This window comes from Pithys albifrons, chromosome 2, assembly GCF_047495875.1.
Source record: "Pithys albifrons albifrons isolate INPA30051 chromosome 2, PitAlb_v1, whole genome shotgun sequence".
Classification (NCBI taxonomy): Eukaryota; Metazoa; Chordata; class Aves; order Passeriformes; family Thamnophilidae; genus Pithys; species Pithys albifrons.
Genome location: NC_092459.1, coordinates 53,170,275 through 53,184,248, shown reverse-complemented (window position 1 = coordinate 53,184,248; position 13,974 = coordinate 53,170,275). Strand labels below are relative to the sequence as shown.

General features: G+C 37.7%; 1 protein-coding gene across 5 annotated transcripts in view; it reads right to left on the bottom strand.

Annotated features, from left to right (window-relative positions):
- Positions 1 to 13,974, bottom strand: part of TRMT11 (tRNA methyltransferase 11 homolog) — an 81,926-nt gene that overhangs the window by 48,468 nt on the left and 19,484 nt on the right. For 2 of the 5 annotated variants that reach the window (XM_071549018.1, XM_071549015.1), the window contains exons 12-13: positions 11,269 to 11,389; positions 4,225 to 4,806 (exon numbers count right to left, since the gene is read on the bottom strand). In XM_071549018.1, the coding sequence (XP_071405119.1) occupies positions 4,675 to 4,806; positions 11,269 to 11,389 (253 nt within the window). In that variant the 3' untranslated portion in view covers positions 4,225 to 4,674. Of the gene's footprint in view, positions 1 to 4,224; positions 4,807 to 9,109; positions 9,194 to 11,268; positions 11,390 to 13,974 lie in introns of those variants that run through there. The other 3 variants (XM_071549016.1, XM_071549017.1, XR_011697138.1) reach the window with 2 other exon arrangements.

Below are 13,974 nucleotides of genomic sequence, written 5' to 3'. Positions count from 1 at the left end.
CCATGAAGAAAAAGTTTTGGGTTAAAATTTTATACTTCAAGTGGCATTTTAATTGGAAAAAAAACTTAAATAAAATTATGAAGAGAATTATAACAGTGATAATACTATGCTGTTTTAACATGTTTAAATTTTTATTTTCAACATTTTTATGTAAAGCAAAGCAAAGTTGGATTAGAATCTCAGATGACCATTGACAATCATCATATCTTTTTTAAAAATCGTCTCTTTCCAGCACCCAAAATCTGAATTTTAAAAAAAATTAGCTTTTAGCTGTCCATCTCACTTTGTGCAACCTCCAAGAGTTATAAAAGATCTTACTTGGCAAACCTTTCTCAAGGTCCAATACCCTTAGTGTAGCCAGACAAAATGTCCATTCTCCAGGACCACAGGTCTGATGAGGTGTTTTAGCTAACAGAGAGCTGACGTCTTGTTTGAGTGTTGTCGTGGACACCCACAGGCTCAGGAAAGCTGCAGCTAATAAGAGGCAGTACCAAATAAAAAACACAATGTACATAACAGCATCAATGATAGAAACTATAAAGAGAACAGTAGTGAGGATACATACATAAACAAAGATTTTTACAGTCCAGTAAGTCCGTAAGACAACATCAGAGAAATAAATTAAAAAGGGTAGCATGGAGGCAGGTAAGATATACTTTGCTGTTTTAAATTAAGTAATCATCAAAATCAATTATATAAGAGAATAAAGAAACAAATTTTCTTCCAAACAGCAAACAGAAGAGAAAGGCAGAGAGGGATGCTGGCCTCTTCATTCACCTGGGGACCCCTAACTCTATGTTTTTTAGGAGCAAGGAAGAAGTCTCTAGATTGAAAAGACAACCTTGTTCAACTCTGGAGCTCAGTTCAAACTGCAAACCAAGCTAAACAGCAAAGAAAGAACTCTCTGCTTCTATGAAGAGGTGGAGAGTCAGAAAAGAGGAACTGGTGGTGATGGGAGCTGAGCCAGCAGCTGGACCTCCTGCCAGCTAACCCCAAAGCTGCATGTTGTTCAACAGGGAAACCTGTAACCACAGTGTATCATCCACTTCAGTCTCACCTGCTCTAACTGGACATTTTTTGGTCTCTGGAAAACCTGTGGCCAGAGAACAGTGCCAGTGTCACCATTCTGTGACACCCTTCTCTGGCTGGTGGCCTTGAAGCTGTGAAATTGTCCTGAGGACAGTGGAAATAAACCAGTAAGAAGAAATCTTAAAAAGCAGTGATAGAAAGCAAGCAAATATGCAGAATTATCAAGGTGTTTTCTCCCTATAACATCTCTACATTCAACCAGTATCAAAACAGCATGAGAGAAAGCCCATACTTAAGCTTCTTAACATCATTTTGGATGTAATTTTGGACAGGTGAGCCTTGACTCGCAAAAATTTGACTACCTTCTGCCAACTGTGGTATGCGCGTATACCTATGTCCTTTTTGTAAGTCACAACTCTGAGCTGCAATGCTACTCAAATGGAAAAAGAAGAGACACTGAACAGTTAAGGACCTCCAAAACACAGCTTTCCAGACCCATTGAACAGGTAAAGAGGAATAAAGGGTCCAAAAAAACAATCTTCAAGAGCTGCTGTTGAAGAGCTCATATCCAGTGAGGGGGCATTGCCTCTCTGCTGGAGGAGACACAGCGTTAGACGCCACTCCATTAACAGACACCAGTTTCTTAGATTGGTTTACAGGGACAACTGCACTTCTCTTGAGAAGTTCACCAAGCTGACATACCTGCTTGACTCCTCTTCTCAGAGTGGTAAGGAGAAACTACTGAGTCTGGGTTTCTCCAAGTTCGTCTCATAGCTTGAGTAGAAGTAGAAAGTTCAGCCAAGACCTTTATATTCCTTCTATAAAAGCTCTTTGTATGCTTTTACTTCTGTCTCTGTTTTAAAGAGAAGATCAAGAAGCAGCAGGGCCAGCACTGGTTGTCACAGCAGGAACAAAAAACATTGGTTAGAGCTTTTGTCTTTTCTATGTGTGTTCTCTGATGTTTAATGAGAATTGAACTCATATTACAGCCTTTTCCTTGGAAGAGATCAACTACGTCTTTAACACTGTTGCCTACTTCAACAAAATGTGCATCTTCCTGTTATCTGTAAGACATCATCAAACCTTGATCTTCTGCTAAATTTGGTCAAATTGGCCTCTAAATAAAAAAGAATGAGAGACAGCAAGTAGGGCACACAATAAATGCGGAGAAAATCTGTTTCTGCTACTTTTCCACTTCCTCTTCCCATAGATATGTGGGAGGCTTGCAGCCAGGAAAACCATCACCACATAAAGGGATCCTGTGAAAAGAGGGGCTCTCTCCCTTTGTTGCCTCAACAAATCGCTCCCTACAGCAAGAGACAGCCTCTGCCCATATGACCTCGCAGCTGTTTTCAGCTCCTCCCTCCATCCAATTTGCCGCAGCGCAACAAAGCACTCCAAAAATAACATTTATCTTTAAAAACTGGAAAATGGCACAAACCACCCCAAAGGAGAGAATGACAACGGCATGAGTTCAGCGCGGGCTTGTAAACTGACGGCCCTCGCCAGGGACAGGAAACTGGAACATCTCAGAAGGAGACTGAATGGAACCAGATTGAACGAAAGTGCCAGAAACCGCGGCCATCGATGGCCAAGTCCTGCCGAAAGGATAACTCACCCGCCTGTCAGTCCTTCCCAAGAGCAAGCACAAGGACTGTGTCACGGCTCCAGAGCTACTAACTCCTATGCTTTGCAAGTCTACATGTACAACAGGCTGGAGCATGCACATTAAACAAGGAGAAATTTAAATGTGAGGAGCATTTCCAAATGATAGTTTTAAAGTTGGGGATCAGCAGAGCTTGAACATCTGATTTCAATCTAAATGATTTCTGATTAGAGGATGTTGATGCAGTACCCCAAATACACTCACAGTTTCTGTTTAAAATGGTATTCCTCAGTAATGACAGAACTGTTATGTATGAACTGCTAAACAGAGGCCACACCACCAACTGCAGAAGGGGCTAAAAGTTGGACCAGGCAGAGGAGAAATAAACTCAATCATTTTCGCTGAATAGACAGAGCCAGATTTGTCACTACCTTACCTCTTGTATAATCATGTAGATCATGTCTATGTAAGGTAACTTCTATGAAGTTATAAATGCATAATAAATCCATCTAGAAAAATTCCTTGCTTATGAAAAACTGAAAGTAATTTAATTTGTAAAGTAATAAAAGCTGAATGTCAAATTTTAATGCTGAAATGAAGACAGGTTTTCAGGAGCGGTAATTTTGATGTAGTATTTGAAAGTGATCAATTCAAATTCTGCTTTTCAAAAATTTTCTGAGCTTTGATCTTGCTCCAGCTTTAGTCCAGAACAACTATTATATGGCTGATAAAAAAAAGTCTCAAAACAAAGTGATTTATAATGGAAACACAGAAAATAAATCACTATTTGAGAACTTTTTAACACACCACAGATTAGATCCAGAAGGTCAGACAAAGCTGTCATTGAGTTTGTAAGCTTTCCTGCTGCAGCTGAGGACCACAATACACAGAAGAGCAAATTCAGTTAATGAACTCAATCAGATATACACAATGACTCGTGCCTTCCTTGCAGAGGCACTTAAAAATTATGATCTACAAAGATTCTAACATGACCACAGTCAGTGACCTGCGGCAAGCTGAGAAGCAGGGTTGCTCTGGCTGGAGCAAGTAGATGCATTTACCAATGCCCTGCTGAAGAATATGTGACCATATTTGACCACCAAAATGAGAGGAACTATTAACATCCTAAATTAATGGGCTTAGTGGTTTTCAAATGCGATATTTTCATGATGGACGTGGTGTGGATTGAGCAAAGTCTGCCCTTTAACAAACACTGCTTCAGTTTCAAAGATTTGATTAGGCTTAATACCATTAGGGAACCATTACTGATTTTATGCTGTTGTTGTTACGTGTTTAACTATCAATTTCTGAACCAAAAATTGCAGACAGTTGGCTTGACCAAGAGTCAAGGTTTAGGAATGCAAAAGCAAATCCAAGGTACAGATGAACTTCAGATGTGGACAGGCTTCTCAGGGTTTAATAGGCTCTCCAGAGTTTGTCAGGTCACAGAGGCTTTCCATTTTTTTTGTGGGGTGTGCACGTGCTCAGTTGTTTCTTTGCATATTTTGCTTGTTTTACACAATTCTGACCTCAGCCAGAGCAAGTGGAATTCATACAAGCAATTAGTGCATGCAACAATTAAAAAAACCTCACAACAATCTTGTTTTATTGTATAACATTTACAAAAAAACAAAACAAATGAAAATTATGTCTTTAATAAGCAATCCTTGATCACCACCACGTGTTTCTCAAACAGCCAGATGTTCACAGTTTAAGAAGCCAAATAATACTACTACTTTTTTTGTAAACGTTAATGGTGAAAGAACAATTATAATGGTTTTAGTCAATCATCATTAGTACTTGAAAGTACAAATATAAATTAAATAAGATTCAAAAAACTTGTACAATAAAATCTGCTATAAACAAAGCTAATTGAAAAGAACTGCTCTCAACCTGTGTTGTGGGTTTCATCTTGTTTTAAAATTAAAGGTTGTATTTATTTTTCTGAAGCATCCAAATGAATGTTCATATCCAGATGTCCTTACAAAGAAACACGATCTTCATTATTTTCTCATTGTTTAATCTGTTTATATTATATTTTACTTCTGATTGTCTTTTTCTTCCTTGGCAATCCTCTTTGTCACACCACTGAAATACTTCTCACGGAAAGAATTGTGTCCCCTGTACGGCATATACTGACTGTCCAACAAGTAAGAATTCTCATCTTGATCCTGCATGGTATCAAAATGCAAGCATTAGACTTTAGGGTAGTATGTTCAGCAGGTATTGCCACTGGTTTGTTTCCAGACTTTTCCAAACAATTACAAGTAAGGAAAAAGTATTTAGGGTTTTTTACAATTCAAGGATACACATTTAAGTCACTAGCCTGATTAAAGAATTTTAAAAATAGAATGCTAAGGTTTCCATTAGGATTAACAAGAGCATATACATTCTCCTTCTGTCCTAACATTTAACAGAAATGAAATTCCATATGCAATGGATTCTCATTTGACATTGATCAAATTACAAGCTGAAAGCAGACTAGGGTGTTTTGTTGGTTATTTTGTTTCTTGTTTGGTTTTCTTAATGTACTCATTCCAGTTGGCTCTGTACAGCAAAATGATGCAAGTTGTCAGTTTTAAAACCTCTACATCACTGAAAATAGCTCAGCTGGCACCCCCAGAATCCCACCCTTACCTGAATCAATGAGCGCAGGTATCTATGCTACACAGACTTTTATAAAGGAAAATAAATATTTTCCAGAAAAAATGCCATCTGGAGAATTCCATCACTCAGAGGTCTGTGGAAGGCAGGTACAAACAGAAGAGGAATGCAACTGGCTAAAATGAGTTCCTACAGTTATTGAAGCACAATCAGAGAATTTTTTTTCTGCAGCATTCATATACCTCTGAAAGTTGACACAATAAATCCCTACACATAATACCTAAATGACACCAGCCAAGAACACAGTTTAGAAAAATTGCCCCCTATATATACAAAGGTTTAGTTCATTGGGTACTGTGGCTTTATACAATTAAGGTACTTGTCAACTAACATTAGCAATGCTGTAACCTAAATAGTACATCAAACTTTAATCTGAGTGCTCAAGAAAACTGATGGGACTTCTAAAACAGTTTTACACTTATGGCTGATGCCATTTTATTATGCTCAATAGCAAGAACGGAATGGTGACAAGCAGCCTCACACACAACAACTAAACTGCACAAAGAGAAAATAAAAACAAACACACAACAGAACTAAACCTCTCTTCCATTAAGTGTTTCTTCTCAATGCATATTCACTGTTAAATTTTTTTAAGCAATGCAGTAACATACAGATAGGCTCATTGCTTAAGTTTACAGTTCAGAGTTATTTGTTCATATTTGTAAATAAAGTTACTGTGGAATGCTCCAGCAAAAGTAGCAGGAACATGGAAGTAGATTTTAGTTAATATTTTCATACTACAAAGGTATTACAATGCAAGGATGCACTGAATCCTAAGGGACAAACTCTTCAGCTTTTTTGTAGCCTTCCCAGGTTTTCACCTAGCAAGATCAACACTTCACCTAGCTTTGAATATCCTAATGTGCACCCTAAAAGGAGTGAAACAAAAGGTTTTTCAACAAAGCAGTTTGTGTGCATGTACAAGGGCCCTCTTCTGGACACAAAGAGATGCTCCTAAAAAGTAGTTCTAACCTGCTATCTCAGCAGATACCAATAATGTGACACCAGCTTAAAATAACTTGGTGAATGTTTAGTGTCATGTAGATATCTAAAGTGTAAAGCATGTGCACGAGTAGCAGCTCTACTTGAATACTGCACCGTTGGAAAACAGCAGAAGACAATTACTTCGGGAAACCCACTGCAGGCATAGTAATATCTACTGTCTTTTGGTCACCTGTGAGAGACTGCCATCTCCAAGGCTCCTCTCCAGCTGACAATCAACATGCTTTTAACATGCTCATGAAAAAAAACCCACCAAAATTACAAGATTATTATAGGCAGACAGAAAACAAGGAGGACTTAAGGCACACTCCTCCCCACTGCCAGCCCGTACCAACTTCCCTATGCTACTCTGAAGAAAAGAACACTTATTCTTTTCCTGAATTTGCAGGTCAGAGATCCTTCTTTGACCTAAACAAATATTTTTATATTGTTGGGACGTGTTTCAACAAGAATTCTACATAATTCCCTTATTTTGATAAACAGACGGGATATTTGATCCTGAAGGATAATGATATATGGATCAATGATATTTTAACATAAAAATTAATCCACACAACCCCTAAGAGGTCACACATATGTACACCATTCATTTTGATTCTGTAAGAAACAAAAGGCTGATTCAGGGTGAAGGGAGGAAAGAAACCTCCCTTTCCTCTATCCCCAAGAGGTTAAGGCAGAGAGAGGGTATGCTGTGTAAGAGAACAAACTTCAAGTAAAGCACAGGTGTAATGTGAGCAGCTGCATTCATCAAATGGACCACTCCACAGCAGAACATATCTTGAAAATCCAGGCTGCATCAAAAGCTCTGCAAAACACTGCTTGCTAAATGAGAGGAGATCTGCAGCCAGGCATGAGTTTCTTGGGAGAGATTACAAAGGAAGCTCCTGGCCCATGTCACAGTAATTCCAATTTAAGAGGTTTGGTTCCCTACCTCTCCCTGAACAGGCATGACTTCCTAATAAGGATAGTAATTGCTTGGAAAAAAAACAACTAAAAACCAAACAAAAACCCAACCAAATAAAAACAACAACAAGAAAACTCAACAGATTGGGAATTGCTCCTTAAAGAGGAAAAGGAAAATAAAAATACCCAAACTACCTGGCAGTACCACTCACTGTTAACATTTACTAGTCAAAACAGTTTCATGGGAAACATGAGTATCCATCAAAGAAATTCTTGGGCTTTCAGAAATTAATGATTTCTGAACGAATCCTAAATTATGATATTTTGTATGAGGAAGCTGAATGGGTGCAATCTGAACACCAGGGAAATGGTGCATTTAACTCTACAGAGAGAACAACTTGTGAAAAAACTTCACTAAGAAATTTGTAGTGACAATTTGCACTAGAATTGGCCTGGGCATCAGGCAGCAGCTCATTTCAGTAAGGAAATCAGTCAAGCATTCTCAGTTACACTTTGTCTTCAGTAGCATAAATTAGCAAAATATGCAAACTAAATATATGACAGGAACATTTTGCAGTAAGAGAAGATCTCTTATGAAGAGTGGCAGGAGCAGTCTCCCTTAAATGCATTAACTGTCCAGTGCAGTTAATATGGGTGTTTTTTAACTTTCTTTTCCTTTTTTTTTCAGGAAAAAAGAAGCTTAAATTCAGGGAATGGAGTTGAACTACAGTGTTTTAAGGCAGACAGTCTTTTTCCCCCTCCTGACATGCTGGAAGAGAAATAAGGGAATAGTGCTTGTGACACACTGTTACTCATCTAATGATGAGTAACTTTTTTCACCCATTTCCTTTGAAGCAACCATACATAATTTTCAAGGCATAAAGTTTGTAATTGGTTAGTTAACACAAAACAGTGAGACTTCCCAAGAAATAATTTCCAAGACTGATCAGCAATGATCAACCTATTGGCACTAAGTCAGCTCTTTCCCCCATGTGCCAGAACTACCAAGAAGACAAAGACTTCTTTTATTTCTAAAACTCAGAACAGAAGAGGTTTGTTAATCCCTGCTCATTCTTTATCATCCTCCTTGGTTATCATTTTTAATAATTTAGGTTCTCAAAACAGCAGACTAATTGCAAGCAGCAGTTATCACATAAGTGTTGCCCTGAAATATTTTATGATGAATTCTGTGACAACTGAAAACAAACAAAGCTCTTGTCAAAAAGTGCAAGCTACCAAATGGCTGTCAGCTAATTTGAGTTTTTCAACTCAACATGTATTTATTCTAAAGACGACACTTAAATAGGTGTTATAGATCCCCAGTAAATAATGACAGAGGTGGAATAGAGGATGCTTAATGATAACAAGCAAGTTTTGGTCTTCTTTAAATTTTGGAAAATATTAAGATTTTTATGAATCTAGCATGGCTCAGTTAAGCTCCAGGGTAATTGCCCACATTTAGTTTTTTAGAAAGAAGTCTTTCTAGCCTTATCACCTCTTCCTACCACTCTATATCTGGTGCTGGACAGTAGCTATAGAAACCACTTGTACTAATGTTATACACCTGAAAACAAAACACAACAGTTACCAAAACAGGGACAACAGGATCATATCCAGGAACAGTCACTGCTAAATTCAGTAGGAAAAATTCAACACCAGTAACAACTCTGGAGTGACCATGTGACATGGACATGCTGGACCCACTCAGCAGGGTGGGCTTGTGTGCTTCAGAGGCCTTTTAAGGGCAATCATATGCTCAGAGTTTGTCCTTCCATCAAGTTTTCTGTTTCGTCTTACTACGTAATTTCTAGGCCTCTCCTGGCATTAAAAAAGTGGGATGCAATACACAGAGGGAGGAATATAGGGCTCAGGGCTGAGGCTGCAGTTCTCCTCTGTTCCACCCACCTTGTTTTTCTTGGGGAGACACAACAGTGTGCAGACATGTGGGGGAGCCGGGAGTCAAGTGTGCATTTTGGGATGAGCACTGTGCTGGAAGGAACAATGGCAAAAGTTCTCCAAAATTGTAATTTAAAAAAAAAATGGCTTAAATGTTAAAGAGCAAACAACTCCTCTGCTCATATTGTGCACATGTTGGAAAAGCCTATTCATATCAACACTGATTTCAGCAATAAATCTTTTCCAGTTGGCACGATTTCATTGTAAACTTAAAAAGAACAGACTGGATGCTTACGAGACAGTGAGTTATAGATCCCCTTTTGTGAGGTTTTTAATGCAATATATATGATCTTCATGCCTATGATTAGTTATGATAGATCAATATTTCACCTAGATATACTAACTTTTTGCAATCACTTTAGTCTTCATTTTATTACAAACAATTACAATCTAATGGCACCACCAATTTCAGTAACTGACTGAATTCAACTCCATTTAAGAGCTTAGAGTGTTAATAGTGAAATCAGATTTGCTGTGAGATCTGCAATTCCTTCTTGGTGGCAAATACTGGGGAAACTGAAGAACTGCATAATGATAATACATGATTTATAAAACTTCTTAGCCAGTGCCACATTAAGCTGAATTAAAAGGCAATTGTCAGGGCCTGTTACAAACCAGTTCAGCAAAACAGACAGGAACCGTCTGGAAACTAATGTTTGCATATTCATAAAAATTCACTCTTTCATTTAAGAAAACAGTCAAAACTCTTAACTATTGAATTTTATGATCATATATGGTGAGTTGGAAGTATTCAATTCAAAGGTTGCTCAGGATATTAAGACAGGAAAAAACATGTTCCAGGTAAGGGACACTGAGGTGGGGAAATCTCAGACACCAAACAAGACCTTAAAGCAAGCAGGCACTAGCTAAGGACTCAATATGCATTTTGTTCTTTAGACAAGTTTGGCATCATCAGAAACCATACGTGGGTTCTGGCATCTTTAAATTATCTAACAGACATCTGGAGTCCTGAATGTAAGCACTTGCACAGTTTTTCCTAAGCAGCAAGTCTGCCAAGTAGTCTCAGGTGCTCAGAGCTAAGCATTTCCAGACATGAACCTGTCAAACCTGTACTGAAGAACAGGTGATGCACAAAACAAGAATAGCAAATGACAAAAGTCTACTCACAGAAGGGTGGATATATTTTTTAGATTAGAATATGTTATCCTTAGAGCACTGGTAGTAATAAAACTCCTGCAGAAAACCTCCCTGAACACCCTGAGACACACATGTCAAAAGTTTTCACCATCTACCCTCCTGGTTTGCTACTGGAGAAATTGGCAGCTCCAACACTGAACTCCACCTACAGTGCTTTTAAAAATTCAGGTGTTGCTTGAGAAGTGCACTGATCATGAGCATTATAAATGCAGTACTGAAACCCTGCTGTGTTATTAGTGCAAGCACCACACAGACACAGCAGTTTGATTTTATCTCCTGTCATCTGAAATAGGTTTTCCAACTGACAAGGTATGTACTAAAACCCACTTGCTCACTGTGTACACTTTCATTATCCATTTGCCTCACAGTTGTTTAGCATCTCTTTTAACAGTATTAAGTGAGAGAAGCAGCAGGAATGGAAAGAAGACCTGAATGCAATATTCCCTCACTACAGTGCCTCAGGAGAGGCACTTAATGTGTCCCAAAACAAAAAAGAGGCAGGGTGCTTCACTGTACTTGTCACCATTTCAGTATTATTTCAAAAACTAAAAGGTCTAAAAATGAAGCAGTAGAACTGAATGTGGTTTACCTGTACTGCCAGACCCACAGTCATTTGGTATTTACTTGGGCATCAAACTACACTTTGAAATCAATGGAAACTTAGGCATCTAGACACCTGTGTGGCTGGGATTCACAAGTAACCCTAATTTCAAAGATCTCTTTCACACTATTAAGGGGTTTGCTTGGTATGAATAGTTTATAAAAAAATGAGAAGAAAAACAGAAAAAAACCCCAGAAACTTCTATCACTACCCAGTTTTATAAAAGCTCTAAATCTGATCATAAAAGCTTAAGTGTGACAGAAATAAGGATCAACTGCTGAATAGCACAAACCTGTCACAAATGCAATAGCTACTATTTTACACATTATAATCAAGAATTCAAGCTTACCTTGAATTCTTTCACCTTTTCCATGGTAATCAGGCGCCTTGATGTGTGGCTGGAAAGCATCTGCTCACAGTTGCTAATAAGTTTCAGGCACGGGTGGCGGGGAATGATCTCTTCTGTATATCTGGAAGAAATAAACATTCATAGTGCTGTAAGCTCATGAAGTGGAAGACTTGCATGTCAAACAAAATTCTTACAGATTCTTCACAAAAAGGCTTAAACTAGAAAGTTGTTATGCACTTTATTGATTAAAAAAATTCAGGTATCAGTGCTCCAGAGTTCTGACATCATATATTCCCATCATCTTGTGACACAACGTGTGTAGATGAAATTAAAACCTTACAGTAAAGAGACACACCCCTCTATTTCTACATGTACTTAAATAATGTTATTGTATGCACACAGGCCTGCCTGTGTAATTTCCAGTAGAAAATAACTCAGCCAACCAGGAATAATAACTTACCTAATCGGAGCTATGATCTTAAAAACATATTCCATAGTCAATATATATGAAGCAGGAATAAGAGACTTAAGTCTGGCTCCCTAAAAGGAGATCACTACATTTGGATTTCAAATCTTATTAAGCCAGTTTTTATTAAGACAGTGACATTCCTGGACTTCAAAATTTAGTGCTACGAATTTATCTCATTATAATTACTTCTTCTAATGGGAAGCAAAAAATCCATTATCATTTAACATCAGATAGCAGCAACACCAACTTACAACTAAATCCTATCTAGCAAAGCAAGCAGTTTTAAACGCCCCATTCCACGAGCATACTATTTTCTATGGAAAGTGCTTTCCCTAGATTGCTTTCAATCATTCTATTTCTCCAAATGCTGAAAATGGAATTTAAAGATTTAAGACCTTTGCATGGGACTAGAGCAGCAAGAAGTATTGACTTAGTTAATATGGCAAATATGAGATCAGGTATCCTTCCTATATACTGAAACAGATCACTCACATAGTCATCGTTTTTGTAATAAGCTTTCATTGTAATAGTTACCAGAACATAACACAGAAAATGGGTTCTTGTATTTTCCAGGACTATGACTTTGTACAAAATACCTGCTCTCATGATTCTGCAGTGCTTGGGGGTCAACAAAAGTCAGACACTGAAAGGCAGAACTAAACAACTTAAACACCTATCACTTCAAATTATAAGGTACGAAAGAGGAGCTTCACATTTTTCCTGCAAAGAGGTGGATTCTCTGAATGCACTTTACAAAGTAAGGGTATTGTTCTGGGAGAAAGAGAAGTCAAATGTAACACAAAGCAAAATAGGATCCACCTAGGTGCTGATGGAAAACTTGGCATTTCTTGAGATAATAGTGAGCTGTTAAACAAGTAACTCAATACCAAATATACATGTGTAAACAAGGAAAAAACCCAAACAGTACTGCCTCTGCTTTGCTCCAAAACTTCCAGACCACAAAACAACGTTTCAGTCACTTCTTGTGTAGAATCAAGCCACTACTTCTGCTAGATGAGTCAGAACACGCTTTTGACATCGGAGAATAAAATTAATTCCCAACTGTTCCTTCTGTTACACAAGACTTTTGATGCATCTAATATCACCAAATTCTGTCTTGCTCTTACAAAGGCAGACACTCTGCCACATCATCTTAAAAGTTTATATATATAAAAAATATATACAATAAGGTTTAGACATACAGTTTGAATATATATATACACATATACATATATATATACACAGATATACACACACACCATATAAAAGACTGACTGCAAAGGAATTAAAAGAATTCAGACTCAACAATGATTCCAATGTCAGATTGAAAGGGTAAACTTTGGAATGAGATGCTATCTTGCAGAGGGAGAGATCATTATCACTTTGTTAAAAAGCCTTGTCTGTTAGCATTAATGCATGTGTTTCTACATTCTTTCACGTAAAACTCAGAACCTTATCAAGTAAGGAATACAGAAGCAGTGGTTTTAACAGACATCCAATTCAATCCAGTTTCAGCTTTAATTTAAGGTAATACACAAGGATCTCAGCAAATGAAACTGAAGGCAGGTGTTACCACAGGATACTTGATAATGCAACACTACTAGAAACTGTCTTCCTCCTACATATTTGCGTTAATATTCATTCCCTTTTACAGCATTACAGCTGATAATAAAGTGGATATACTAATATTCTGTGCTAATATAACAACGTCAGTATTTCAGTTCATAGTAGGATGCATACATTCACTTTTTATGAGGCAACTCAACCAGACCTCCCCAAAACAGCAAAGTAGATCCTATATGTGCAGTTCACAAGTTATCAAAACTGAAACACTCTACACTGCTGTAGTGAGGAACCATGCTTTTATCAAAGTTCAAAGAGCAGAGAGAAAAACTCTGGTATCTTGATGAACAGAATAAATTCAGTAATTCCAAACAGATTTTATTGATAAGGAAATCGTAGAATTCACAACCACACATGGTCCGTTGGGGTTAAGCATGTACAGACATTTTGAACAACCAGCTACACTACTGTTAATGTCATTCATTGCTTTGTTCGTGAATTGGCTTACAAGAAAATAAAGCCTAAAGATACCAATTCTAACCTTTACTAAAAAAATGCAAACTACTAAGTGCACTCTCTTGTTACAGAAGCACATAACAGAACTGGCTTTTGATTTCCAGATTTTTAAAGCATGTGATATACAGGACTGTCACAAGCCATTTCCATCGTGAAAC